This window comes from Tenrec ecaudatus, chromosome 2 (assembly GCF_050624435.1).
Source record: "Tenrec ecaudatus isolate mTenEca1 chromosome 2, mTenEca1.hap1, whole genome shotgun sequence".
NCBI classification, from domain to species: domain Eukaryota; kingdom Metazoa; phylum Chordata; class Mammalia; order Afrosoricida; family Tenrecidae; genus Tenrec; species Tenrec ecaudatus.
The window spans coordinates 51,284,423-51,311,806 of NC_134531.1; the positions used below are offsets into that span (position 1 = coordinate 51,284,423).

General features: G+C 39.2%; 1 protein-coding gene across 2 annotated transcripts in view; it reads right to left on the bottom strand.

Annotated features, from left to right (window-relative positions):
• The window catches only part of PLPP1 (phospholipid phosphatase 1), a 96,342-nt gene that overhangs the window by 21,448 nt on the left and 47,510 nt on the right, over positions 1-27,384 (bottom strand). Inside the window, exons 2-3 of one of the 2 annotated variants that reach the window (XM_075541043.1) lie at positions 14,499-14,650; positions 8,688-8,968 (exon numbers count right to left, since the gene is read on the bottom strand). In XM_075541043.1, the coding sequence (XP_075397158.1) occupies positions 8,688-8,968; positions 14,499-14,650 (433 nt within the window). The remainder of the gene's footprint in view (positions 1-8,687; positions 8,969-14,498; positions 14,651-27,384) is intronic. The other variant, XM_075541042.1, reaches the window with a different exon arrangement.

Genomic DNA, 27,384 nt, shown 5'->3' on the forward strand with positions numbered 1-27,384 from the left:
ACAGAGAGAGGTCAGGTGAGTCAGGTGCATGGGGCAAGAGAGACATGCTATTTTTTGGCCAAAATACAGGCGCACTGAGATGGCTGTGTGAGCAGGTGCATTGTCGTGGTGGCAAAATCAGACTACCATCTGCCACAAAGCAGGTCTTTTTGTCACACGCTGTTACGCAATCTTTGCAGAACTTCTAACTAGAAAGCTTGATTAACAGTCTGACTTGATGGAACAAACTCCAAAATGTGCCATCAACCTCATATTTAAAAAAAACCCAAGTAAGCATTGTCTTGATGAGCTTTATGTGGGGCAAGGTGACTATGGCGTCTTCCCACTGGCTTGACTGATGTTTGCTTTCAGGGTCATAAGAATAGCACCATGTCTTGTCACCAGTAAAGACCTTGGGCAAAAAGTCTGGGAGCTGTTCTTTCAAAGCATGGCACGTTCCACTTGACACTCCAGTTCCTGGGCAGTCAGAACCTGAGGCACAAATTTTGCAATGAGCCTTCTCATTTCCAAATCTTCCGTTGAAATTTGCTGAACTGAGCTCCAAGATAGTTCATATAATTTCCCCATTTCTTCAATAGTCTGTCATCGGTCTCCAAGCACAAGTGCATGGATTTTGTCGACATTTTCATCTGTTCGGGAAGTTGACAGATGTCCAGAACAAAGTTTGTCATCAATTGATGTTTCACTTTTTTTGAAATGAGAAAACCACTTGTACACTTGAGAGTTTTCCCATTGCATTGTCCTTGTAAGCTGTGTTCAACATCATAACAGTTTCTGCAACATTTTTTCCAGAGCAGAAAATAAAATGTCACAGCCAAACACTGTTTTCTAAGTTGGCCATCACAAAAAATGAGGTTCAAGCGAAACTGCTTTTACGAATAAATTCCCAATAACCAGAAAGAACCTTCCTAGGCAATGCCACTGGATGGCTTGATGCCCACCTAGTGGAACTTTTTCCATTGGGGGTGGGGGAGTAACCTCTTAGATAGATAGATAGATAGATAGATAGATAGATAGATAGATAGATAGATAGATAGATAGATAGAGAGAGAGATAGAAACACCAACAACAGAATTTGAATGCATCAATTCTTCATAATTCAAATGCATCAATTGTTTATGCATTTCCCTGCTTTTGTATGCATACAAGGCAATTGAAAATACCATGAATGTGGTCTGGTTCACCCATACACATGCATAAAAAACACAAAGTCTAAACAAATGAACCCAAAGGTTAAACAGGTTTTACCAGGTACTTAATTAACAAGCACAGCCAGTCAGTCTAGTTCTGATAGGTTTTCACTATTTGAGCGGGCACACCCTCAGTTTCAATTTCAATGTTATACGTGTCTGCATAAAAAGGCAGAAAATTATTGCTCACATTTAGACTAATCTCCACAACTGATCAATACAATTAAACATCTAACAATACTAAATATAAGACTGTATAATACGGTACTTCTATAACCGAAACTATTATCTACTTCATGTAATCAGATCATAGTTCAGCTGAGTTTGTGCTTCAGAACAAGCAACACTGTTGCCATGGAGCTAGTTCTGCTTCAGAGCCCCTGGAGGGCAGAGTAGAACTACACATCTCTGACTACTGATCTTTGCAGGAGCAGATCCCCACGTCTGTCTGTCATGGAGCAGGTTGTAGGTTTGAACCATCAACTTGTTGGTTTGCACCTGAGCATTTCAACCACCATATACCACTAGGAGCCCTAGTTTGTACTTAAATGTACTAAAAAAAAAAAAGTACTCAAAAAAGAAAAAAGTGTTCTAAAGCAGCCAACAGTTACTACAGTGGATTATACAAATAGACCAGATAGCCATGTTTGAAGGAGCCTGGTGACATGGTGGGTTATGGGTTGAACTGCCGACTTCAAGGTCGGTTTGAAACTACCAGCTGCTCCATGGGAGAAAGATGAGGTTTTCTATACCTCTACAGATTTACAGTCTTGGACACCCACAAGGAACGTTCTACTTTGTCTTACATGGCCGCACGGGACTTGACAGCAGTGAGTCTGCGTTATGTCTGAAACATCAGCCCCTGCAGCCTGAGAGAGCAGATGTCATACAGAGTCAGGTCCCCATAAGCCAGAACCAAACTAAATGCAGGCCCACTGTCACTCAGGCAATTCTGTCCCTTAGTGACCCTGCATGGCCTTTCCACATCTGTGAGACTCCTTATGGGAACAGAGAGCTTTATTTTCCCCTGTGGAGCAGCTGATGGGCTTGAGCCACCTACCTGCACACTACCCAGCAGCAGCACCAGAACTCCCTAAGCCAGGACAATGTGCTACATAGTTCCCACAACACGAGTAGCAGCAGCAACAGGTAGGTACTTGTGAGAAATACATATTCTCAGGTCAGGCCCCATCCCAAACCTTCTGAATCACACCCTTGGGGCCTCTGGTTTGACATGGAATCTCTCTGGTTTGACATGCCACCAGGTGATCCTGATGGATGACTAAAATTCAATAGTCTATGGCAAGGGTGCTCAATACGTCGATCACGATCTACTAGTCGATTCCAAATGTAGTGTGTGTAGATCGCATGGCATTAAAAAAAATAGACCTAAGCCTATCATCAATCCCGTCACTTATATGATATACGACGCAGCCAATCAGATGCAATCTTAGTTGTCAAATGCATGTGCAAACAACTGCACTAAGTGCAGCAAAAGTGACAAGCTAAGTTATGCACAATTTTAGACCTTGGTTTTTTTTCCTCTTAAACGTAAGAAAGGTTATTAAAATGAGTGGGGGAGCTGGACCAAGAAGACAAAAATGTATAACTTTCATACAGAATGGGAAATTTGGACACTACAAGCCGACATTCCGCTGAAGTCCAGAGCGCATGAACAGTCTGGAACTTACTCGCAGAGAGAAAGTACCCAAACAGGAGAAAATGTGCTACCTCCTTGACTGCATTATTTGGCTCTACTTATTTATGTGAGTCAGCCTTTCCCACACAAAGATCATTAAGTCCAGGTACCATTCCACCATGACTGATGAGCATTTGGAAGTGTGCTTGAGGCTGGCTGTCAGCAGCTACTGTCCAGATTATGCATCCCTGGTTCATTCCATTCGGTGCAAGTCATTAAAGTAAACTCAGGTAATGACAAAAAATGTACATAGTTAATTGTGTTATGTTGTTCAATATGGACTCATGCAGTTATGCAAGGTTCATAAACACACGTACATATAAATAATTCTCAATGCATTTATGAATAAATGTAATAAATAAAAATAAATATATGTTTTGCATTTTTTGTAATTGGTAGATAATTTTGACTTGATCATTTTATAAGTAGCTCACATGCTGAAAATCTGTGAGCACCCCTGGTCTATGGCCTAAAGAAAATTTTAACCTGGGAAGAGAGCCGTAATTCACAACTACTTGGCCATATTAAGAATTTTTAAAAAACTTTTGCCATTCAGTTTTCCTGGGCAGGCGTGATGGCAGCTGCAAATTCCAGCTATCCTAAAGTATAAGTAAAGCTGCTCTTAATTTACAGCAAATTAATTTTAAACAGTGAAAGACTCCTCTGGTTATTAAAATGAGTAAGTACTCCATTCAAGTATATCTATGATCTCATGTCTATGTTTAGAACTAAGGGCCAGTAACGGTCCTGTGATATCAGACAGAGCACACACATGTGGGGCAGAGGGGGCGGGGAAAGAAAATGCTGGGGGTGGGAGAAGAAAATACAGGAACAAAAGGGGAAAAAGTGAAGACCAAAAACCAAAATTGTAGGAAGATAATCTTATCCAAAAATGCACCTCTGACGCATTTATACAGTCAGCAACACTGACCCATTCGCGGTGCTTGTGCTCCTTTCTCCCTCCTGCCGTCATGATTTCACAATTAAAACTTTACTGGTGGCAGGGTGTAGAGATACATAAATTAAAAGAGCAGATTATACTTTAATCCTAATAAACTATCGACAATGTCTAGACTGAAATGTGTTCTTATTTTGGCTTTCTAACTTCAAAGTTCAAGGGAAAAGGAACAGGAAACTCTGTATCCAGCAAACTAAACTCCACCAGAGAATAGTAGCTCAAAGCCACAGCTATGCACCAATATTACAGAGCTACGAAACTGGCATCGACTAACTCATTCTGCAAGCACGCATGAAAAGCACATTTTTCTAGGAAGATTTAAAGTATCATTTCTTGGTTTGATTTTCCTTTCTCATTATGCAAGAACCCCCAAATTAAGGTATCATCTCATTGAAAATTATAACCAACACTTACTTTTAATGTGATTAAATTATCCAGCCAATCTGAATTGTCCACAGGCAACTTTTACAGAGGTTGTTTTTCCAAAACCTTATATGGGACTCTAAGTAGAGAACTTTTTATGTTTAACTATGTCAATTTTCAAGGGTGATGGGTATGTAAAAATGCTAACATATACAACTATAATCAGAGTAATAGTGTGTGCCAATCAATTTACATTCAGCACAGTAAATTACTTGGTATGGCCCATCTAAGCAACGTCTTGTAACTCCCACCAGATGACTGGGTGGGGCCATGCAAATAAGATCGATGTGTCTAATGAGGGAATTGGTTGGTTTTGCCATCATGCAGAGTTTAAAATTAGTTATTTCAGAGGGAGGAATGGAGGATCGCTCAAAAAGAAGAGATAGGGGCAGAGCTTGTGTTCTGGATCCTGGAATTCTTAAACACTAAAGCTCCTTGGTCCAGGTACAGTGAGTTGTGACACCAGAGACAGAGAAGCAGCAGAAGCAATGACAGCCCCAGACAGAGCAGCAGACTTCCTGACCCACAGATCCAGAACACTGAGTGCATTGGAGCAGAAAGCTTGTTTGGGAAGTGGGGTGCCTCTGCTTGAGGAAACTAAATTTGAGGACTTATGACACAACAGCAGAACACCTGAGGCTTATGGTGCCAGAGCCTTGGTGCATTTATTAGTTATAACAGTTTTGTAATATTTGCCTAGTCCGGCAGAGGACAAGGGGCCAAATGGCCGAGACCAAGAACCAGGCAGATGGCGAGCCTGTGGGCAAGACACTCTGAACTGGAAGAACTGTGTCTTGAGCATTTCTGATCCAGAATTGTGATGTTAACTTCCCAATAAACCCCATAATTTTGAGTAGACTCTGTAGGTTCTGTGTGACCACTGCAATGAATTCTCAAACCCAGCAGAACAGTAGAGTGCACCATGGAAGGGATGATTGGTTTCAGAATTAGAAAAGAGGGTTGGAGGTTGGAGGCATGTGTGACCTCTGCCCCATAGGAATTGGCCTTGGGCTCAGTACGTTTGATTCGCCTTCCCTCTTGTACGCAAAGGAGGCCAGATGCTACCCCATGCCATGCCTACAAAATACACTAAAAAGAGAGAAAAAAAATTTCAGGAAGAAAAGGGAATAAGCTGGAAAGCCATTTATAAATTTTATACATTGAACAGTCAGAAAACAAATGAAACAAAAACTGACATAATGAAAAGATAAGAAACAATTTCATTCAAGATTTCAAACTCTTCTAAGAGTGATGAAACATCCTGGCAAAAATCAGAACTCCAAGAAATGCCCCTGCTACGAACACTGAAAGAGACAACAATCTATCCTTGGAACGGACACCTGATTTGAACTCTTACCTTCCTGTGCTATGAGGATATAAATTCCTGTTACATTATCACTAGGACACTAAGAGAGAAAGCAGTGCAACTGTCTTTATTTGCAGACAAAATGATGAAGAAAATAGAAAAAAACAAGTAATTTCAATTAATAAATTTAACAAGACCACAATAAACAAGCTTCACTGAAGGTTCACCACAGCTCTTAAACATTAAAAAGCCTTTCCCTAGTCACTGTTTGTTTCTTTAGCCTTCACAAAATAGATCATCTCACAACCTTAGAGTCCAGGGTTAGAACTGTCTTCACCACACCCTAGAGTGATTTCTAAACTATTCTTTCTCCAGCCTTTTATAAAGAGGCTCAGATCTGAGTCACAAATCAACACCACCTTCTACACCTGCTTATCATTGTCTACCTATTCGGTTATATTTTCCTCTTTCAATCATTAACACTACACTCACTGGTCCTTCTCACCACTTCAAAGTTTACCATTCAACAATCGAACCTCTCTATTTCGGGCCTCATTATCACTAGGGATGTTTTCTTCTGTTCTCATTATTAGTTGGTTCTTAAGTTTTCCTGCTAGATAAAGTGCCACAAAGACATTGTTCACTGCTGATCCCCAGTACACAGCACATGTATGAGTGCCCTCTCCCTGTTACTGAGATCCTCCCGACTCAGAGACTCTACAGGGAGGAGCAGAACTGGCTGCGGGCTTCCAAGACTGTAACTCTGCACGGGAGTAGCAAGCCTCGCCGTCCTTCTGTGAGCAGCTGGCAGTTTTACACTGCTGAGCTTGTGGTTAGCAGCCTGACATGTAAGCACTGTGTCACCAGGGCTCCTAAAACTCGGACTCGCTGCTATCGATTCTGACTCATACCGATCCCATAATGGGACAGGTGCTTGTTTGTTTTTCCTGGGAGGGGGGGGTATAAGTATACTCCTACCTTTATAAAGTTTATTTTCTCATTCCACTAAAGCCAATGAGTAAGTTCAGCTAGTAGGCCTAGCTGACGTCACCTTTAGAAAAGAAAACCATCAGACAATAAGATGTCCGAAAGTTGTATAGAAAAAAATCAATCAAGTGTTTGACCCTAAGTATTTGCTGGATGCTGAATCACTAGGGGAAATTGATGCCCATTAGAGCCCAGTGCCACCAAGTCAATTTCATGTCACAGTGACTCTACAGGGCAGAGCAGAACTGCCCCATAGGGCTTCTGAGGCTGTAATCTTTATGGAACTGGACTGCCTCATCTTTTGCCCATGGAGTTCAAATTCAAGTTCCCGATGGGTTCAAATTGCCAATCACTGCACCAAGGCTCTTTGGGAGATTGACAAAAATCCTTCAAATACATGAAAGCTAATCATAATGAAAAAGCTCACAATTCTAAGACCTGAATTGAGCAATCAGCGGCACTACTAGTAATTGGATTGTTTTATGTTTTGGAGCCTCTTGAATTATAGGAGTTGTTTGTTTCCTCATCCCTGAATTATAGGAGTTGTACTAGATAACTTCCTTTTGAGTTCTACACATTCTAATTCATGTATAATGAAAACAAACGCAGAAACAATCCACTGCCAACGATCAATTCTAAGACTTTAAATTTTTTTTTTGGTGCTTCCTTCCAACTTTAAATCTTTATGGGAGTAGAGTCTCATCTTTTGTCTGTGGCTAGATGGTGGGTTTAAATCACCAACCTTGCAGTCGGTAACCCACATCTAACCCACAGGACTCCTTGGCTCCCACCTAACAGTTCTCCAGAATGCAGAGAGTAGCTCAGCACAACAACAGGCTCACACATAACCACTGCGAGCATGGCACAGGCTCAAGCAATGCTCCGTTCCACTGTACACAGGGTTGCGACCGACTGTCATCTTAAAACAGGCCCAGTAAGGATGTTACAAGAGAACAACCTGAGGACCTAGAACTGAGAAGATATGAGTTGTTATTTTTATTAAAAACAAAAAAACTCTAAGACTACTAAAAGATCTAGCATGATTGGACTAGATCCATGGTTCTCAACCTTCCTAATGCGGCGACACTTTAATACGGTTCCTCATGTTGTGGTGAACCCCTAACCATAAAATATTTTCATTGCTACTTCATAACGGTAATTTTGCTACTGTTACGAATCATCATGTAAATATCTGAGAAGCAGGATGTATTTTCATTGTTACAAATTGAACACAATTAAAGCATAGTGATTCGTCACAAAAACAGTATGTAATTATATATTATGAAATCTTTATTTCTAGTGACAAGTAAATGAAATTTCATCTGGAAGCATGGTGTAGCATGGGTAACAGTCTTCACACTGGGTACTTGTATGTGGGTGTATCTGCATGTAGGCAGACCGCCTTGAAAAGGATAGCGGAACCGTGTCTTGGTTCCTAAGACCATCAGAAATATGTGTTTTCCGATGGCCTTAGGTGACCCCTGTAAAAGGGTCATTTGACCCCCAAAGGGGTCGCAACCCACAGGTTGAGAATCGTTCTAACTAGATTAGTGGCCAGCAAATGATGATCCTGGGGCAGCCATTGTTAGTGTAAATAAAGTTTCACTGAAACATGGCCCCATACAATCATTTATCTGTGGCTGCTTTTCTGCTACAGATGCTGAGCAAAGTAGTTATCAAAGAGACTGTACGGTCCACAAAACCTAAAATATTGACTATCTGGCCTCATAAGAAAAAGTTTGCTGGGCCCTGGACTAAATTTATGTATAGGGTCCATTTTAAATTTATTATACATTGGAGATGGAAAGGATTACATTTAAATTATTTTAAACAGAGGGTAAAGATAAATGAGGCGGGGAAAGAAAAGGAGGAGAGAGAATGGGTCAAATAGATATTCTTAATTACCTCCCTTACACTAGCTTCTCTAAAACCACCTTCCAAGAAAGTGTCTGAGCCTTTATGGACGCAGCTTACAAGGTAACTGATGAACCAAAATAATTTCAAAGTCTACTTGAAACATCCACTATTTTCTCTAAGCTAGTAGATGGCTCATCTTCTGGTCAAGGAAAACTTCCATTCCTGGAACGCACAAGATAAAGCAAACACTAGTGATTCAACACTTACCGGCCTTCTTTGACTTTTCCCGGGTTCCCTCTACACACGTAGTTTTCAATGTAACCACCACTGCAATTGATTTTTGACCAATCCGGGTCACAAACATCCAAGAAGTGAGGCCGCAGTCTGCCTATTGAATACTTGGCTATATCCGTCAGGGACTGACTAGTAGCTGCACCAAATAAGAAGGTGCCAATGGTTTTGTACATAGTGGCTACGTAATTATTTCCCATAAAGGAATTTGAGTGCACAAGGTTAAAGTAAACAGACAAGGTCTCGCCAAGAATCATCTGAAAAAGAAACAGAAAAAAATAATTTATTGAGAAGCAACCAGAGCCCTTTAAACATGCACACACACAAAAAAAACAGTTCAACATAATTTTGGGGAAATCTTTTAGAACTTTTTTTTTCATTTATAAAGAGGGTCAGAGTTTAAGATAATAGATTCTAAAAAGTGTCGAATCAATTATGAATGCTGCTTGAAAAGCAATTGATGAGCCAAAATAATTTCAAAGTTGACCTGAAACAAGAATCTTATTATTTTGTATCAAATAAACTGGGCATTAAGAATCATAGTGGGCAGTGGTTTCGTCTGGAGAACAAGACTATCATTTGTTTAAAGGACACAGACTTCCCCAACCAGAATGACCTTTCTGTAAATACTTTTATCTGACAGTCTCCATTTCTTTTATTTTTAATTTTTTTCTCCATTTCTTCTCCAACATTCCTTTGAATCAAAAACATCTGTCATTTCAGGAATTAAAATCATTTCAGGAAGTTAAAAAAGCATAATGTAAATACAGGCTCTAACACTGATGCCAAGGGTACAGAGGCGAGACAGGTGGGCAGTATCTACCAGTCTTGCCTTTCCAAGAGACCTTAAACTGAGCCACCTTCAGCAAATCTCACTGGAAGCCTTGGTACCTCCCTTTCCTCACAATCACTTCAAGTGACTCTTTACATTCTTTATTTTTTACCAGTTTTGCAAAATCAAAACTATAATTTTGTGAACTTTCCCAGATTCTAATAGAGTGAGTGTGTGTGTTTGCATACTGTGTGTGTGTTTTTACCTACATGCTGGAGAAAGGAGATGGAATGCAGTGTTTGTTGTATTTGTTGTATAAATATCAGTAATAGTAAGATTTCTAAGAGAAAGAAGTTCAAAGACATTTTCAAAGAAATAGGCATGGACAATAAAATAATTTATCTAGACCACATTAATAAACTGAGTTTAGGGTATATAGCATTTCCAAATGCTTTTTCAAGTTATAGACCAAGATCCTGAGAAAAATTTTAAATACTGAATTATAAAAGAAATTATATTTGATGATAATAGATAAACCACTCTCTAGCTGCCTTGGGCCCAAATAAATAGTGAACAGTCTTCTTAATTTATATTGGGGGGCCAGGAGTGGGATGGTATATTAGTTACAAATTTTCACTTAAGATATATACTAACTTCCATGTTTCATTTTAAGTTTACATAAACAATTGGGCAACACATTCAAGCAAGTCTATTTAGTGAAAGTTACCTGTCTTGAGCATGAACATTACTATCCAAAACCCAAACCCACTGCCATCAACTCAATCATAGGACTACACAGGGTTTCTGGGACTGCTATTTTTATGGGAACAGGTACCCTCATCTTTTTACCAAGGAGCAACTTATGGGGCTTGAACCACCAACCTTTCAGTTAGCAGCCCAACACTTATGCCACACTACCACCAGGGCTCCTTACTCCTCCTCATCATGGGTGAAATCAATTGGTGTCTACTAAAAGTGTTTTTAACAAGAACCTGATACAAAAAAAATCCATTCCTCATGTGACTCAGTGGCTCCTTAAATTCCATAATTAGAATGTTATAACTTTGATAACCAAAGATTGTAAAAACTATACTAAGCAAGAATGTTTTAACTGTTGAACAGAAAGTTGGTCTACCACACTGACATAAGATAAGAGTGGCCAATAAACTTTTATTAAAGGGGCTGCTGTTCGGGTAAAACATACTAAGCCTCAGAAATATGATCCTCAATACAGTCCTTACTGTGAATGAACCCATCAGATCACTTTCTGATACAGAAGAGGGTTTGAAAGCCCTGTGTATTTCCAGGGATGCCAACCCACCATAATTTTCACATAACTAGCATACTCCACCCCCCACCTGCCTCAAGTGGCCGTGTATTAAAGTACGCTTCAATTCAAGTCAAAGCAGCACTGGTGATACAGCAGGTTAAGCATTGGCCTGCAAACCCACCAGCCCCTTGGGCAGGCAGAAGATGAGTCCCAGACTCAAACAGAATCCCTATGGAGTTCTACTATGTTTTATATAGTTTTTATGAGTAAGAGTCAACTCAAATGATACTGGCTTTTTTCATTTGGGTTTTGATTTTGACTCATGCCTTCCTTGCTAGACTGGTAACGAGGTGATCTCTATAACATTTCATTATGGATTTGACCACTGATGATGAAAACCTACGTATATTAATCAACTACAATTTTAGCAATTCTAACTCCCACATCTCAGATTTCTTGTTTAACCACTCAACTGGCCCCATGAATGACTCGTGATCTTGGCGCGTATACCTAGTTAAATCACGGGACACGGTTCTCACCATTGGTGGCAGGAAGCCAGATGGATAAATACATTTAGAGCACTGAGCACAAGTTAAAGGGGACCCACAGATGCAGTGTGAGATACACAACTAACACTTTATACTCGGAGGAGGGCGGGTTATCTCAAGCTGACAAATGTCAGATGAAATATGCCATTTTTATTAGAATAGACAATAACGCCGACTTCACACTGCGCCATAGGTTTCATTCTGACTCACGGCACTTCTCTGGATAAAGGGCTTCCTAGATTATCCGTCTTTCCAGATGCATCGCTTCAGCTGTCTCCAAAGACCAGCTAGTGAGTGTGACCTGCAACACTTAAGCAGAAGCACCACCAAGGCTCCAATAGACAATGAGATTCTAATCAAATCTTCCAAATTAAATGTAGGAATGTTCCGGTGCATTTGACCTAACAGACTGCCATATTCCTTTGTTTCATTTTAATATCCTATCCTGCCCATTGGGCCATTCATGCCAATTCTCCTCATTGGATGAGCTCTACCTTTAAACAACTTGTGGCCTAATTCTAGAACTGAAATAACTTGTCAGCTGTTAGTTTACTGACATAGCTCTAATGATATGCTAATAAAGAATGAAAGAAAATATAGTAGGAGTGAAACAATATGGGTGAAACCCAAAAGCTAATTCTTACCTAAATCAGTATAGAGTAATAATTTCCTTAAACTCAAAACCTCATAATATTCTCTCATTTCCTTTCTTTGTCTACCAACCAAGATTTTTAATGTCTCTACATCATAGATTCCCAGACTTATTTGGTCTATTTCCCCCTTTCTAGAAAAAAAATATTACTCAGCGCCCCCTGACAATTGAGCATTTTTTGTACTATAGTCCATAACCCAGGATACAGTGTTAAGTAACTGCTTTTGCAGCCTCTGTGAATTGTTCTAGCACCCTACAAGGGATGGAATCGCCCTTATTCAGAAACACTCTGCTACACTGCCTCATAGTTATATGTCCTCCATTCAGGGACCATTTCCTCCCTCTACAATAGTTTCAAGTCACTACTGCATTTCCCCACTCAAGAATATCTCTATCCACCTCCACTCCCTTTATTCTACTAAATCTCTCTTTCTCTCTCTCAGAGAGAGAGAGAGAGAGAGAGAGAGAGAGAGAGAGAGAGAGAGAGAGAGAGAGAGAGACAGAGACAGAGACAGAGACAGAGAGACAGAGAGAGACAGAGAGAGAGACAGAGAGAATCAGTCAAATAAAATCCAACAGATTTTTTATCAACCTTCACTTACCTTAACTTTTTGGTAGTATTTGACACCACTGATCATGTCTTCTTATTGAAATTCTCCCTTGGCTTTTTAGAAACTATATTAATACTAGCTCTCTACCCATCTCCTTCAATTTCGCAAATTTGGTGGATCATTAGCAAAATATATCAAAGGCCCAATGTAAAGTATGATTTATTTTTTAAAAGAAGTACTTTCTAAACATGAATTATTTTAAATTAATATATAAAACCACTGCTATAATCAGTATCTATCTTGGTTAATAATGTTGATGTAGATAGTATCATTTTTCCTTTGTTTTAAATTTTTATTTTATTATGATCACTGAAGACAAATGAGTGCATAAGCAAATGTGAAGAAATAGTATTTTATAGTGCCTATAAGCATTCTGTTCTTTTTTAAAGAAACCTACATTTATTAATTTACTCTTCCTTTTATTAAATACCAAGATAACCTCTTTCAATGCTTTGTTCAAATGATCAAAAATTCCAATCTAATTAATGAGTCTTTACCAAACCTGCTTTTTGTCAGGCAGCCTGTGTCCAGCTGTGTAAGCTGCGCACACCCACCCACTGCCCAGCCATCGCCCTAGGCTCTGCAGCAGCTCTGCCTGCCACAGGGCGTTTCTGTGAGTATGCTCACCCTTTAACTAGACCCTAAGAAGAGTCCAACAGAGAAGCACATGTATTCTAGCTGTGTTTATTTACATACTTAACGATGGTTTGAAATTAGCTATTTGCCACTAAGAGCCGTAATACAATGTATTTATATTTAAATAGTTAGCAATCTTTCAGGGGGAAAAAATAACAAACTCCTACCTTAATTTTAAAACCCTGGACTTGGCTTTCTTTCTTTAAGAGGAAAAAATATCAGTGTACAGATGTGTCTGTTACAGAAGAGTCCATTACAGATCCACTGTAGGAGTCACCAACCTCACTGCATGCCTCCATACATGAGAACACAGACTGAGCACCTACGTCATGCGGGCCCCTCTCCAGGGAGTAATGATACCAAGATGAACCCGGGGCTGTCTGCCTTCAAGCAGCTTACAGTTTGGAGAAACAAGCATTTGTATAGCCAAAGTTCTCTTTTACTAATTATACACTATGAATTATGACTAGATTGATTTTTATTGCTAATGGGGTACCATGAACAGTCTTGAATAAGACTTTATATTTTGTAATTCGGGAAGTTTGAGGTTTGAAAAAAACTCCAAAAGTAGAGTGCATAATGTGCAGTCATCTTGCAGGCTTACCCCTTGGATGGAACCTTATTTGCTATTTTTAACTAAAATAAGTCTTGTTTCTAAAGTTACGAATTATGAGGCAAAAAATTGTTGAATTAAATCATGGAATTTTCTGGGTCAAAAGATTATAAAGGTCAACCACCTAGTGAGTAGGGGATGGACTAGATTCGAGTCCCACCACAAAACTTTTCTCCCTAAAGCTACATCCTCTAAGCATTCCCACTTAAAATACTCCAAACAAAAGATATTTTTGCAGCCCAAGACTCATGCATTCCTGTCTTCTATACCAGTAAAATTACATTGTGTTCACTGAAATTTTTTCTATTCTAGAATCCAGAGACCTGATACATATACAGAGGTATAATGAATTCTTATGATAACCTTTGTGTGAATTATGCTAAATACAGTGATAGAACATCTAGCTATCTAGTGTACAATCGTTGAGACAATAGTACTAGAGCTCTAAAACAGTAATATGGAAAATTAGTATAAAACACACATGCATTCAATAAGGCTATTCTGATATACATTGTTATAATTTTGGCCACACAATAGCTGAGATAATCTTGATCAAGTTAAACCTTTAATTAAATCTAAAAAAATACATATTATTTTGGTGAATTACAGTTAATTTTAACAGCTTAACAAAAATTTAAATAAATTGTCCCAAAGCGATAAACTTGGAAAAGTGGATTTAACTTACAACGATAATACTGAATGGAATGATTATTCCACCTAATAATGCATAAGGTATGGTGTCTTCTTTGTAAGGGTACTTGATTGAATCATCATTACAGAATACTCCTCGCTGGAAGGGGGAATGCCTTGAAGTAAGAATTGCAAAAGGCAATCCAGCTATCAAAAGGAATAAATTGAAATATCATTAAAAATGTCAAAAATAATTAATGGCAATAATTATCCCAGAGACAATATTTTAAAATGCATTTGCATGGAAATGTATGAGCACATGTAAAAAAGAAATGCAGTAATGCATGCAACAATAAGTTAGAGCGATTATAGTTTAGGGAAAGGTAAGCTTTCTACAGATAGCAAAGCCTCCAAATCTTCTGTTAACCAATGTAACCAAGAGCATCCTCTTTCTGTGTCTGTTCAAAGAGACTACATAGATTTGGGTAAAATCCTTTCTTCTGCTCCTGTTTTCATTAAACCATACGGTTTTCAACATAATTTCCAAGCCAACTTGTCATTAACTTTGCTTTCAAAAGAAACAAAACCACACACTTGGGCATCCTCTATTTACTACCACATTTGGACAGAATATGATCACTGGCTAAGCTCTCACTTAAACAAAGCTTTATCCACTCACTTCTGTCCCACCTATGGCAGCTTTTGAGTAGCTATGAAAAGGAAACTTAATGACATTTCTTAAGAAAATGAATGAACAAAGCCAAGTTCAAAAGCATTTAGAGCAGGCAGCTGGCTCTGTTTTCCTCTTTAATGTCGCCATAAAAATCCTATTTCACATTCATTTCCTAAGATGCTTAAACGTGAACTTAAAGAACTGGATTCTCCTTTACTTCAGTGAACCTGGCACATTGCTCTATTCTTCAGCATGACTGGAACTGCTTTCTACAGAGATACAGCTTGGTCAAAGCCCCCAACACAAAGCATGACTTCAGACTTACCCAGAATGTAAGGCTCTCTCTCTCTCTGGGAGGGCTCATTGTTGCAGCAGTGTCACCACGAGTAAGCCAACAGACTCATCACATCCTGACAACCCCACTGAAGCCCTACAGGCTGACAGACAACCTGCCGAGTATGTATGTACCAAAAATCTAAAGTATTCCATCTACAATTGCCAAGGGAAAGGGAGAAGCACTTGAAGTCACATTTCTTTCACCCCAAGTTTTTTCATTTGTCTTGATATTTTTCATTTAGATCCTGAACACATGGACCAAAGTTTGTTTTTTTGTTCGAGTCAATCTGCCAATAGCTATTAATCCTTTTAAATGCTTAAGAGGTTTACAAAATTCTCAAAGTTATACCTCTGGTAAACACTACACTTTTTTTAAAAAAAAGTTAAAAAAGAGTAGCATCCATTGTGCCAACAAAACCCATAGGAACATGTGGGTGGAGCTAAGTCTGCCAATCAGGTCACAGCTCAATGACCTCTTTTGGAGGCACAACTAGCTAACTAGATAACTAGCTCTCGAGGCCAGCCCCTTCCTGGTGCTGGAACCAGAGCACTGCCTGAGTTACCTGCCTGCTTCTACACATGTACTGTGCTACCTGTGAGCCTAACCCGTGGCCTGTGAATCACAGCACGGTGCCATGCTGTTCCACACAACCGTGCTGTCCCACCTTCCCATTTCTGCTGCATGCGGGAGATTCCAGTCACGTTACCTTGGCTGCACATACCATACCTCATGCCACTTTGTGTCGCTACGCAGTGAGGCTCCACTGCAACCTGCTCTGCTATGCTGAGCTACTTCTACTATACCTCGACATCTCATTTTCTTACTGTCTGCTTCCTCAGACTCATGAGTTGGAAGGAGCTTCAGTTTATTTACTATTCCATGAAAGTGAGTTGGACTGAGCTCTCTGTGCTGCTGTGTAGACTAATTTGCTGTTGTATTCCTTTTCGCTATGTAAACATATCCATATATGTGTGTGTGTATAGATGTATATGTATGTATGTAGGGAATCTTAAGTGTCCTGGTTTTGTTTCTCTAGAGAACCCTGCCTAACACATCCATCAGAAGATGAAAACATAAATAAAATGTGATGGATCCATACAAGGAACCGTGGAGACACAGTAATTAAGCACTTGCCTGCTAACCCAAAGATTGGCAATTCGAACCCACTAGCAGCTCCACAGGAGAGAGCATTCTGCTTACACAGTCTTGGAACTCCATGGGACAGTTTTACTTTTTCCTCAAGGATAATGAGTTATAATTGACTCTATGGCAACACATTTTAGTTTACATTCATAAAGTAGAATACTATTCAGTTATAGCTAAATTCTAAACATGAATTTTGAAAATATCATACTAGGTGAAGACAGACACAAAAGGCAAATTGCATAATTCCCACTTATATTAATTACTGGTAGATTAGAAGTTATGTAGTGATAACACTTGATAGTTATATAATGATAAAAATTTGGCAGTAATGTAATGATATAATTTGGTGTTTATGGATGATAGCATGACACTGATTGAAGCATAACAACCTGGTCTTTGACCCCAACCATGTCAATAAATGAGAAGAGGGTGTAAGTATGAACCTGTAACAAATGCATACTATCCTTCCAAGAACTTGAGGGAAAAGAGGGAAGAAATTGGGTCACAAATGAATTAGAAATGAGTTTTAAATAAGAATGGCCAAAGGTGAACAAGCGGCAAACTAGCTCAGAAGCAATAAAGCCCACATGGAAGAAGCACACCAGCCGGTGCAATCACGAGGTGCCAAAAGGACCAGGTATATAAGGTATCATGCAAAAATATATATATATGTGTGTGTGTGTGTGTATGTATATATACATATATATATGTACCATAGTGAATGAAGGGGGAAGTGCAGAGTGGAGACCCAAGGCCCAAGTGTTGGCCACTGGAGATCCCCTCATAGAGGGGTTTAGGAGAGGAGATGGGTCAGTCAGGGTGAGATGTAGTACCGATGAAGAATACAGCTTTCCCCCAGATCCTGGATGCTTCCTCCCCCCAACTACCATGATCCGAATTCTACCTTGCAGGACTGGATAGGGCAGAGGTTGTACACTGGTGCATATGGGTGCTGGAGGCACAGGGAATCCAGGGTGGATGATACCTTCAGGACCAAGGGTGTGAGGGGCGATGCTGGGAGAGTGGAGGGTGAGTGGGTTGGAAAGGGGGAACTGATTACAAGGATCCACATGTGACCTCCTCCCTGGGAAATGGACGGCAGAGAAGGGGGGGGAGGGAGACTCCGGATAGGGCAAGATATGACAAAATAACAATCTATAAATTATCAAGGGCTCATGAAGGAGGGGGGAGCGGGGAGGAAGGGGAAAAAAAAAGAGGACCTGATGCAGAGGGCTTAAGTGGAAAGCAAATGCTTTGAGAGTGATTAGGGCAAAGAATGTACGGATGGGAGGGAGGGGGAAAAAAAAGAGGACCTGATGCAAAGGGCTTAAGTGGAGAGCAAATGCTTTGAGAATGATTGGGGGGGGGGATGTATGGATGTGCTTTATACAATTGATGTATGTATATGTATGGATTGTGATAAGAGTTGTATGAGTCCCTAATAAAATGTAAAAAAAGAAAAGGGGGGAAAAAAAAGAAAGAAAGAAAAGAAAATGATTAGGGCAAAGAATGTATAGATGTGCTTTATACAATTGGTGTATGTATATGTATGGACTGTGATAAGAGTTGTAATGAGCCCCTAATAAAACATTTTTTAAAAAAAGAATGTACGGATGTGCTTTATACAATTGATGTATGTATATGTATGGATTGTGATAAGAGTTGTATGTGCCCCTAATAAAATGTTAAAAAAAAGAGCTGCAAGAGCCCCCATTAAAATTATTTATTAAAAAAAAAGAATGGCCAATATTTGTGATCCTTCATTCAGTTGATAAAATGTACTATATCAATGTTGTTGTTTCAAGTCACTTCATTTTCACTTCCTATCTAGACCTCCAAAGGAGGAAAGGGTTGGAATGGGACTGTACTATAGTTTGATTATTTACTGGCCCATTTGAATCTCAAGAAGATGAGCTAGTCCAGAGTCTTCTGGTTATTTTAGAAATGAAACAGAAGGAATCAATAAGCACTGGCAGACCGCATTAGGCCACAGACAAGTGCAATGCAGTGACTATGGTACTTTTAGCTATAACTTGCTTACTGCCACCAAACAACGTTTATTTTCCTGATCGGTCTGAGTAAGAAACGGTGTGAGAAGACAGATTGGATTACATAATAATCATTGAATCATTATTTCAATTATATATATGTTCTTGTAGCTATAGCTTGGTTGCTGCCACCAAACGTTTATTTTTCTGATGGGTCTAAGTAAAAGACCGTGTGGGAAGACACACTGGATTATATGATCTCACTGTGATTGCTAACAAGGTTAACGGTGATTGCCACCCTGCTGGGTATAAAATCAGCCATCTCAGAGGCAGGAGGAGGGGAGAGCTCTCACTATCAGCAAGAAAGAAGAGCCAGACCCCAAGATCACTACATATTGAACCTCCTTAATCCAGGAGGCAGCTTTGACATGAGAGAAGGCAGAGGAGTAGCAACAGCAGAACCCAGAGCTTGAGCATGAGACAGAGTGCTTTGGGCTGACGACTGGCTTGTAGAATGGGGTGCCTCTGGGCACTTAATTTAGGGAGCTGGGTATGCTGACCCATGGAGGTGTAACTGAGTGGCTTTGGGATGAGGCTTACAGTGGAGTGGCATACCCTTTGGATGTTAATTAGAAGCCCCAAAGAGCTTTGTGAGATTGCCTGAGTAGGTCAAAGGCCAGAGGGTGAAGGCCAGAGAGAGGCCTGCCTGTGGTGGGTACACAAAGAAAAAACTAAACAATGGTATCCTAAACATTTTTCACCTGAATTATAGCCTGTTAACCTCCCTAATAAACCCCATAATCGTGAGGACCATGTGAATTCTGTATAGCCATTGCAATAAATTATGGAACTCTAGAGGCTACTAGTAGAGTGCAGATACACTGAGTGCGATGGGAGCACAGTTGCTGTCAGAACAGGGTTCAGAAGGATGGAGGTAGGGGGCATGTCTCTTCCTTGGCAATAAGCCTGAGCATCCACATCTGTTGTGCAACAATGAAAAGTGACTGAACCTGCAGCTGAGACTGAAGCAGACGTCCTCGTGTGACCCCTTGAGCATGAGAAGCGGGGAAGGCGGCAGTCTTAGTTACCCTCTGTTGGTCTTGCTGCCCTGAAGTTCTGGCATTCTGAAAGGGCTTCTGCTCCTTGCAACCAAGAGAGCCACAACAGAAACATTCATAACTCAACTATTCCCCTTAAACATTGAGAGTGTGTCAATTGCTTTTTATTTTCTAATTATCCTATCTACTGCTATAACGAACATATCCAAATATTAATCCTTATTTATGTCTATTTCTCTGGAATATGTTCCTTTATGTGGAATATGCCCCAAGTATTAACTTTAAATTTGCTTGAAAGGCTTTTTTAACTTTCCAAATTGCTTGAAAGGCTATTTTATGCCACTAATTTACCCCACAAGGCACAGAAAAGAAGAGTGGAAAAATACAAAAATGTAATATTTGATGTTATCTAATTAAACAAAAAAGTGAAAGGGTTTAATTTACTTGTGTATAAATTCATACACAACGCTTTTCTTTTAACCTGAAAGATTACATATCAAGAAAAATCCTTTCATAATTTATCAAATGTCTAACATATCAATAATGTTTAAGGCTTCAGCTAATAAAATTCATTTTCATCCTGTTTTGTTACTGAAGAATGATTTGAATATCATAGGATTAATCTACTTTAAGTATACAAATTCAATGATTTTGGTAAATTATAAACTTGTGCAACCATCACCAGAAGTCATTTTAGAACATTTCCATCACTCCAATATTCCCCTCTAGCCTACCTGTGCTCCATACATGCTTCCAATAGAAGCCTAGAGACAACTGCTTTCTGTCTCTATAAACATTTATCTTTTCTACATTTCATATAAATACAACCACAGATTATATGGTCTTTTTATGTGATATCTTTTATTAAGGATAATATTTTTGAAGTTCATCTATGTTGCACCATGCGTTTTGTCCCCTTTCTTACCAGATAGCCGTCTAATGTATATATGGGGGATTTCAGAAAGGACACGAAAAAATTTCATTCTTTCTCAATTCCTTTTTTCTTTTCAGGATATTTTTGAACCCCCCTCCCTACCAGTTAATGGCATTTAGGATTGTTTCCAGTTTGAAGTTAAGATGATTAGTATAAAAATGCATGTAAAGGCTTTGTGTGGTCATATATTTGAATTTGTGATGGTTAGATTCCTAGGAAAGGAACTGTTATATTACATGGTAAGTTATGTTTAACATTTTAAGAAACTCCAAACTGTTTTCCAAAGTGGCTGTACCATTTAACATTTCCAGACTCCTTTTAATATGCCCATGTGTCTAATTATAGTTAACTGGCCTCAGAAGCAGACTCTGCATAGTAAACTGATACCCACACAAATAAATGCATTTTTCTATAGTCTATCATGGAATATAAAAATGGCTCAAAATACAGCATGTAATATAGTAACTCATATAAACTAAATATCACATTTCTCCATCTTTTACCAGACACAGGAAAAGATAACATAACAGCATGGTTACACTGCATCTTCTACAACTTCCTCTTGTGCAAATATTCAGAATATTGAAACCATAATATATACACTGATAAAACACCGGTGTGGTTGGATATCCAGAAAAACTAAGAAACTTTGCTTTAAAATTATTTTTTATGTATAGAAAACTCTTCTAATAATAGTAAAATCTACCCAAATACCTCCAGAATAATGTTTTTAAGGTTAATATGTGTCAATATTTTGTTCCTTTTTATTGTTGATAGTAGAGCCATGTACCACTTAACATCCATGACACATTCTGTGAAATGGGGTTTGGACGCTATGTGAGCACCATATTATATACAGGCAGTTCCCAGATAATTAAAAAGTCTAATTTGTATATAAGAACAGTTGGGTACAGTTTGTGTCTAACATTAGTTAGCCAAATGTTTGTCTTAGTGTATAATAAAAATAGTGTACCTTTCTGTGCATTAAAAAACATTAAAGAAATACTTTCAGATACATTAGAAATACCTTTAACCTAGTAACACAAAAATAATGTTTTGATGTTCATTGCAAAGTAGCATCCATTTTTTATTATGAACCATTGCTTGTACCTTAATATTTTTTTCTTTTGAAAAAAGTTCTTCCCACTTTTATTGGCAAGTACACACATATCATAAAATTCAATAGTTCAATAGTCACTCAATCATATCACGGAGAATTACACAATCACCCCACATCAATTGTATAGCATCCGCTCTCCCCCATGGTCAACTTGCCTTTAAGATGATTCTTGCAATCACAATCCATTCTAGTGCTCCCCTTCCGCACGCCTGTTTCTTCATCAGTTACTCCTGAAACACCCTTTCCCTATCTTCCCCTTCCCTCCACTTCTGGATTCCCTTAATCCCCTTTATCCATAATTTTCATTATGCATTCAGATGTACTTCACAGCTGGGAGACCCAACCAAAAGCAGTAGAAAACAAAATCGCACTAAGGAGATGAGTAAAAGCATAATAGTATATAGACGAAAATACCAGTAATGCATAAGAAGGCAATGGCTTCCCAACAATAATCGAAACGCCAGAGAAGAAAGTTGCGTCATAGTAACAGTAAGAGATACTTGCACCCAAACCAAATTCAGGTCTCTCTATAGTGTAATCAACTGTCCAAGCATCCAGTTTGATCCAGTATAATCGGGATTACAATGGTATCTTTCTGTGATAGTAAGGCTGATCGTGACTCTTGCCTGAGGCTAGAGCAGATCTGCCAGTGGCTCTGTCTGACCATGTACCTTGATTTTTAATATCAGCCTTATGGGATTGGAAATATGTGCGGTTGGCATTGCCCTAACAAGACATTGTGTAGCACTTGACTGCATTCTAACTATGCAGCATTTTGTTTACATCGGGACATCCAGTTTAGACATTGGATGCCCAAGAGATAGTAGCAAGACAACTCAAGAGTCAACAGCAGCAAATTATTAGGGGTCACTTTGTCTCAAGGCTACTAGGAGCAGGAAAATAGTTTATGAGATTCTGGTACACAAATTCCAGACACACTGAGGTTCTGTGTGAGGTCAGTTACCACCCTGATAACCTGGTAGATGAATGATCCCATAAAGGTCCCATCAAACAGAGGATGATATCCATTTGTGAATATCTCAGGGATTATTCTCCTCTCCATACTCAAATAAGAAGGGCAGGTTGTAGATGGAGGTTAAAAGCCCAAAGAATCCAAAGGCACAACCTGAACTGTAGAATAATGGAACTATTACTATTTGCCACCTAACTGTACTACTAGGCTCAATGGACATGTGAGATGACTGTGTATTTAGTCTACCTTCTCAATTAGGTCATCAAATTTTAACTTTTGCTTCCTTACCAAACTTCCAAGCAGGAAAGAGTAAAGTTTGAAAATACAAGTTTTCAAAAAATGAAATGTAATCATATGTAATCATGCCAAAAAGAATAGCCAGCACTATCTTTCTTTACCAACTGTGCATATTTATGAGAATGAATATGTGCTACTTGAGAGAACCTTCCAATTATTCTGCCCAGTTCCTATAAGAACTGAAGTGTGCTGGAGTTGATGGTGAAGTATGATAAACTGTAGCTCCCCAAACAGGATAAAACAGAAACAAAAATAATTAATAAACTATAGTACAAAAGCAAGAGCCAAGAAAGAGGTTTCATAACATCCCTCACTGACTCATAGCCCTACAGAGGATAACACTGGAGACACATGGTGGGAATTGCACCCAATCTGACTCCACCACATCGAGGCAAAACACTAGGGGTGTACAGCAAAACAGCAAGGTGAGTAAGGAAGTCGCCAGAGAGTACTGAAAATAGACTTTGGAACCGGGGCATGGCACCCCATCAGACTCAACCGTAGAACACTCCTAAAGGCCAACAGTCCTTGAACTATTCATAAGCTTTTCTTTTTTTGGTCATTTTTTGTTGTTTTGTTTTCTTTTGTTGCTTTGTTTTACTCTGTCTTGTTTTTGTGCATGTTATTATTTCCACAGGTCTATCTGCATAAGATAGGCTGGATAAACGATATGGAGGAGAAAACAATGGACCAACGGTTCTGGGGGGACATGGGAGAGGGGGAGGTGGGGGAAAGGAAGTGGTGTTGGCAAACCCAGGGTCAAGAGAACAACAAGTGATCCAAGGTGAGTGGTGAGAAGGGTATGGGAGGCCTGGTGGGGCTTGATCAATATAATGTAACCGGGAGGAATTACTGAAACCCAAATGAAGGCTAAGCATGATGGTGGGACAAGAGGAAAATAAAAGGAAATAGAGGACAGAACTAGGAGGCAAAGGGCACTTATAGAGGTCTAAATAAAGGCATGTACATATATATTTAAATATGAGGATGGGGAAATAGATCGATGTGCATATATTTATAGATTTAGTATTAAGGTAGCAGATGGACATTGGGCTTCCACTCAGGCACTCCCTCAATGCAAGAACACTTGGTTTTATTAAACTGGCATTCTATGCTGCTCACCTTCCTGACACAAAATCGCTGAAGACAAAGCGGGTATATAAGCAAATGTGGTGAAGAAAACTGATGGAGTCTGGCTATCAAAACATATAGGGTCTGGGGTCTTAAAGATTTGAAGGTAAACAAGTGGCCATCTAGCTCAGAAGCAACAAAGCCCACATGGAAGAAGCACACCAGCCTGTGTGACCATGAGGTGTGAAACAGGATCAGGTATCAGACATCAAAGAACAAAAAAATCATATCATTGTGTGCTCACCTTCCCGATACAATCGCTGAAGACAAATAGGTGCATAAGCAAATGTGGTGAAGGGAGCAGATGATGCCTTGCTCTCAAAAGATATAGCACCTGGGGTCTTAAAGGCTTGAAGGTAAACAAGCGACCATCTAGCTCAAAAGCAACAAAGCCCATGTGAAAGAAGCACACCAGCCTGTGTGATCACGAGGTGTCAGAGGGGATTGGGTATCAGGCATCAAAGAACAAAAAATCAAATCAATGTGAATGAGGGGGAGTGCAGATTGGAGACCCAAGACACATCTGTAGGCAACTGGACATCCCCTTAGAGCAGGGTCATGGGGAGAAGAGCCAGTCAGGGTACAGTGTAGTAACAATGAAACATACAACTTTCCTCTGGTTCCTAAATGCTTCCTCACCCCCACTATCATGATCCCAATTCGACCTTAAAAAATCTGGCTAGACCAGAGGATATATACTGTTACGGATAGGAACTGGAAAGACAGGATATCCAGGACAGATGATCCCTTCAGAACCTTCAGGGTGGAGGGAGGGTAGAGTGGGTGAACCAATTACAAGGATCTATATATAACCTCCTCCTCCCTAGGGGATGGACAACAGAAAAAGTGTAAATTATGACAAAATAATAATAATTTATAAATTATCAAGGGTTCATGAGGAAGGAGGGAGTGGAAAAAGTGAGGAACTGATACCAAGGGCTCATGTAGAAAGCAAATGTTTTGAGAATGATGATGGCAACAAATGTACAAATGTGCTTGACACAATGGATGGGTATATGGATTGTGATGAGTTGTACAAGCCCCCAATAAAATGATTAAAACATAAATTTAAAAAAAGAGGTCTCTCAGAAATAAGATCGTAAGTGCTGGCTATCTGAATGAATATCTGGAGTGTTGGATTCCTTAATCACACCTTTTGCTGTAAACCATAGGTTCCCAAACTTAGCATTTGACCCACCACTACCTTTGAGAAAACTATTCAGGGTCCCCCTGGCAATGAAAACCCATAGAAGAGTAGGCATCCACTTCTGCAGCCCCTGGATCCTGAACAGTGCCCCTGGCCAGTGCTACAGCCCACTTTGGGAAATACTGCTGCTGTCAACGACTGAGAGCGATTATCTCATGTACTCTTACGTTACACAGAGTAGTTAAAGTGTGAACTTATTAAAACCAATCTTCAGAGGGCAGGGTTTTTAAAACTTGAAAATAAGTTTTTTCATATCTACTCAGCAATTGATAGCTAAAATAAACTGAAGATGGAAAATATTTTATCTGAAATTCCATACCCAAATGTTAAAGGGAGACGTTTGAAGTCATTTTATATTAACTATACGTAGAACACAACTCAGGATACCGAGCTGAAGACAAAACTCCATCGATAATTGAAGACTTTAGACCCCATAAACTTAAGATTTTAAAATGCTATTTTTGTCAATGTTAAAGGACATTTAATTATGAAAACTTACAGTAGAGAAAGAGATCAAAGTCCAAAGTGCCATTTCTTGGATGAAGAAGCAAACAGTTCAATCCAGCCAATAACAATTCCTATTGTACACAAGACACTAGTGAGGAGTGTGGGGCAGATGTGACACAGGTTTTTAAGAAAATGCTGGATTTATTTCAAAATGGCACATTGAAATAAGAGTCAGCAGGATTTACTGATGAATTGGCATGTGAATTGAATATACACAAGTGTGACAATGACCCCAAGCACTTACTCACAGTGAAAGAAATGTAAAGTTACCATTAACTGAGATGGGGAAGCCAAAATCCCAGCTTGTCCATTTAATACTAGTAAAAGAAAAATGCCTACCAACCTTAGAGGCTTGTTTGGAGGAAAAAGGGACTATATCATATATCTAGCAGAATACTTCATACATTGAAAGGAAAAAAAACCAAAAACCTGCCATCGAGTCAATTCTGACTCACAGCGACCCTACAGGATGGAGTAGAACTACGCCCATCCCACCCCACCTCCAAGGTTTCCAAGGCTGTAAATCTTTGCAGAAGCAGATTCCCACCCTTTCTCTCCGGGGAGCCAATGGTGTGTTCAGTTTAGCAGCCAAGCACCTAACCACTGCCTACCAGAGCTTCTTCATGTCATCGTTAACATAATCAATAATACAGCAACACACCATTTGTTCACCGGATAAACAAAAATGTGATTTCAAAAAGGTAATGTGTAAAAAGATTGAAAAGATAAAGGAATTTTTGTAGTCCCCTTATATCTATATAATTTTTCTTTCAAGTTTATCTACTATTAAGTAAAATTTATCAACATGTTTTCATGTTTCCAATAAAACTGCTATAAAGAAAATGCTTAATACATGACATTTCATTGCACATATTCCTCTCCCAAAGAAACCGCCAAATAAGCATCGTAACTTCTGTGATTACAGAAAAGCACAAAGGACACATCTGACATTATTTCATTTTATTACTCCCTTACATAAAGGGAGTTAGGACATTGCTCATAAAAACTGACTGAATCACTACTTCCCATAGCAATGTATGTAGGCAATGCAGCTATGCACATGAGAATAAGTAAGTAGAAAATAAAATGTCTTTCAACATAAGAAACCAAACTCTAATTCACTTCTTCAATTCTACTAGACATTTCTCCCATATCTTAAGATATTTCTAATCACAATACATATTCAATATAATGGTGTCCCACCCCCCATTAAGAGCTAGTAAGTTGAATTTGCATTGTAATAATTATTGTCAAACATAATAACAATTGTATTCTACATTTTGTACCTTCCTTGACATTTTTTACCTCAATTAATTAAACACCTATTACATGACAAGCAGTATGCTTGTCCCTAAGGATGCAATGGGGAGCAAAACCACTCATCTCTTCCCTAGTGGAATCAATAGTACTTATTGGGGTAAAACTGGGCAGAAGGCAGTACAGCACCCATGTCAACGAGGGAACAAAGAGTTAAAGAATGCAGGTATTAACAACAAGCCTTTTTGAGATCAGCTTTCTGGACTGGTAATGTGGAAAGAGTGGCAAGGAATTTACCAAATGATAGCAAATG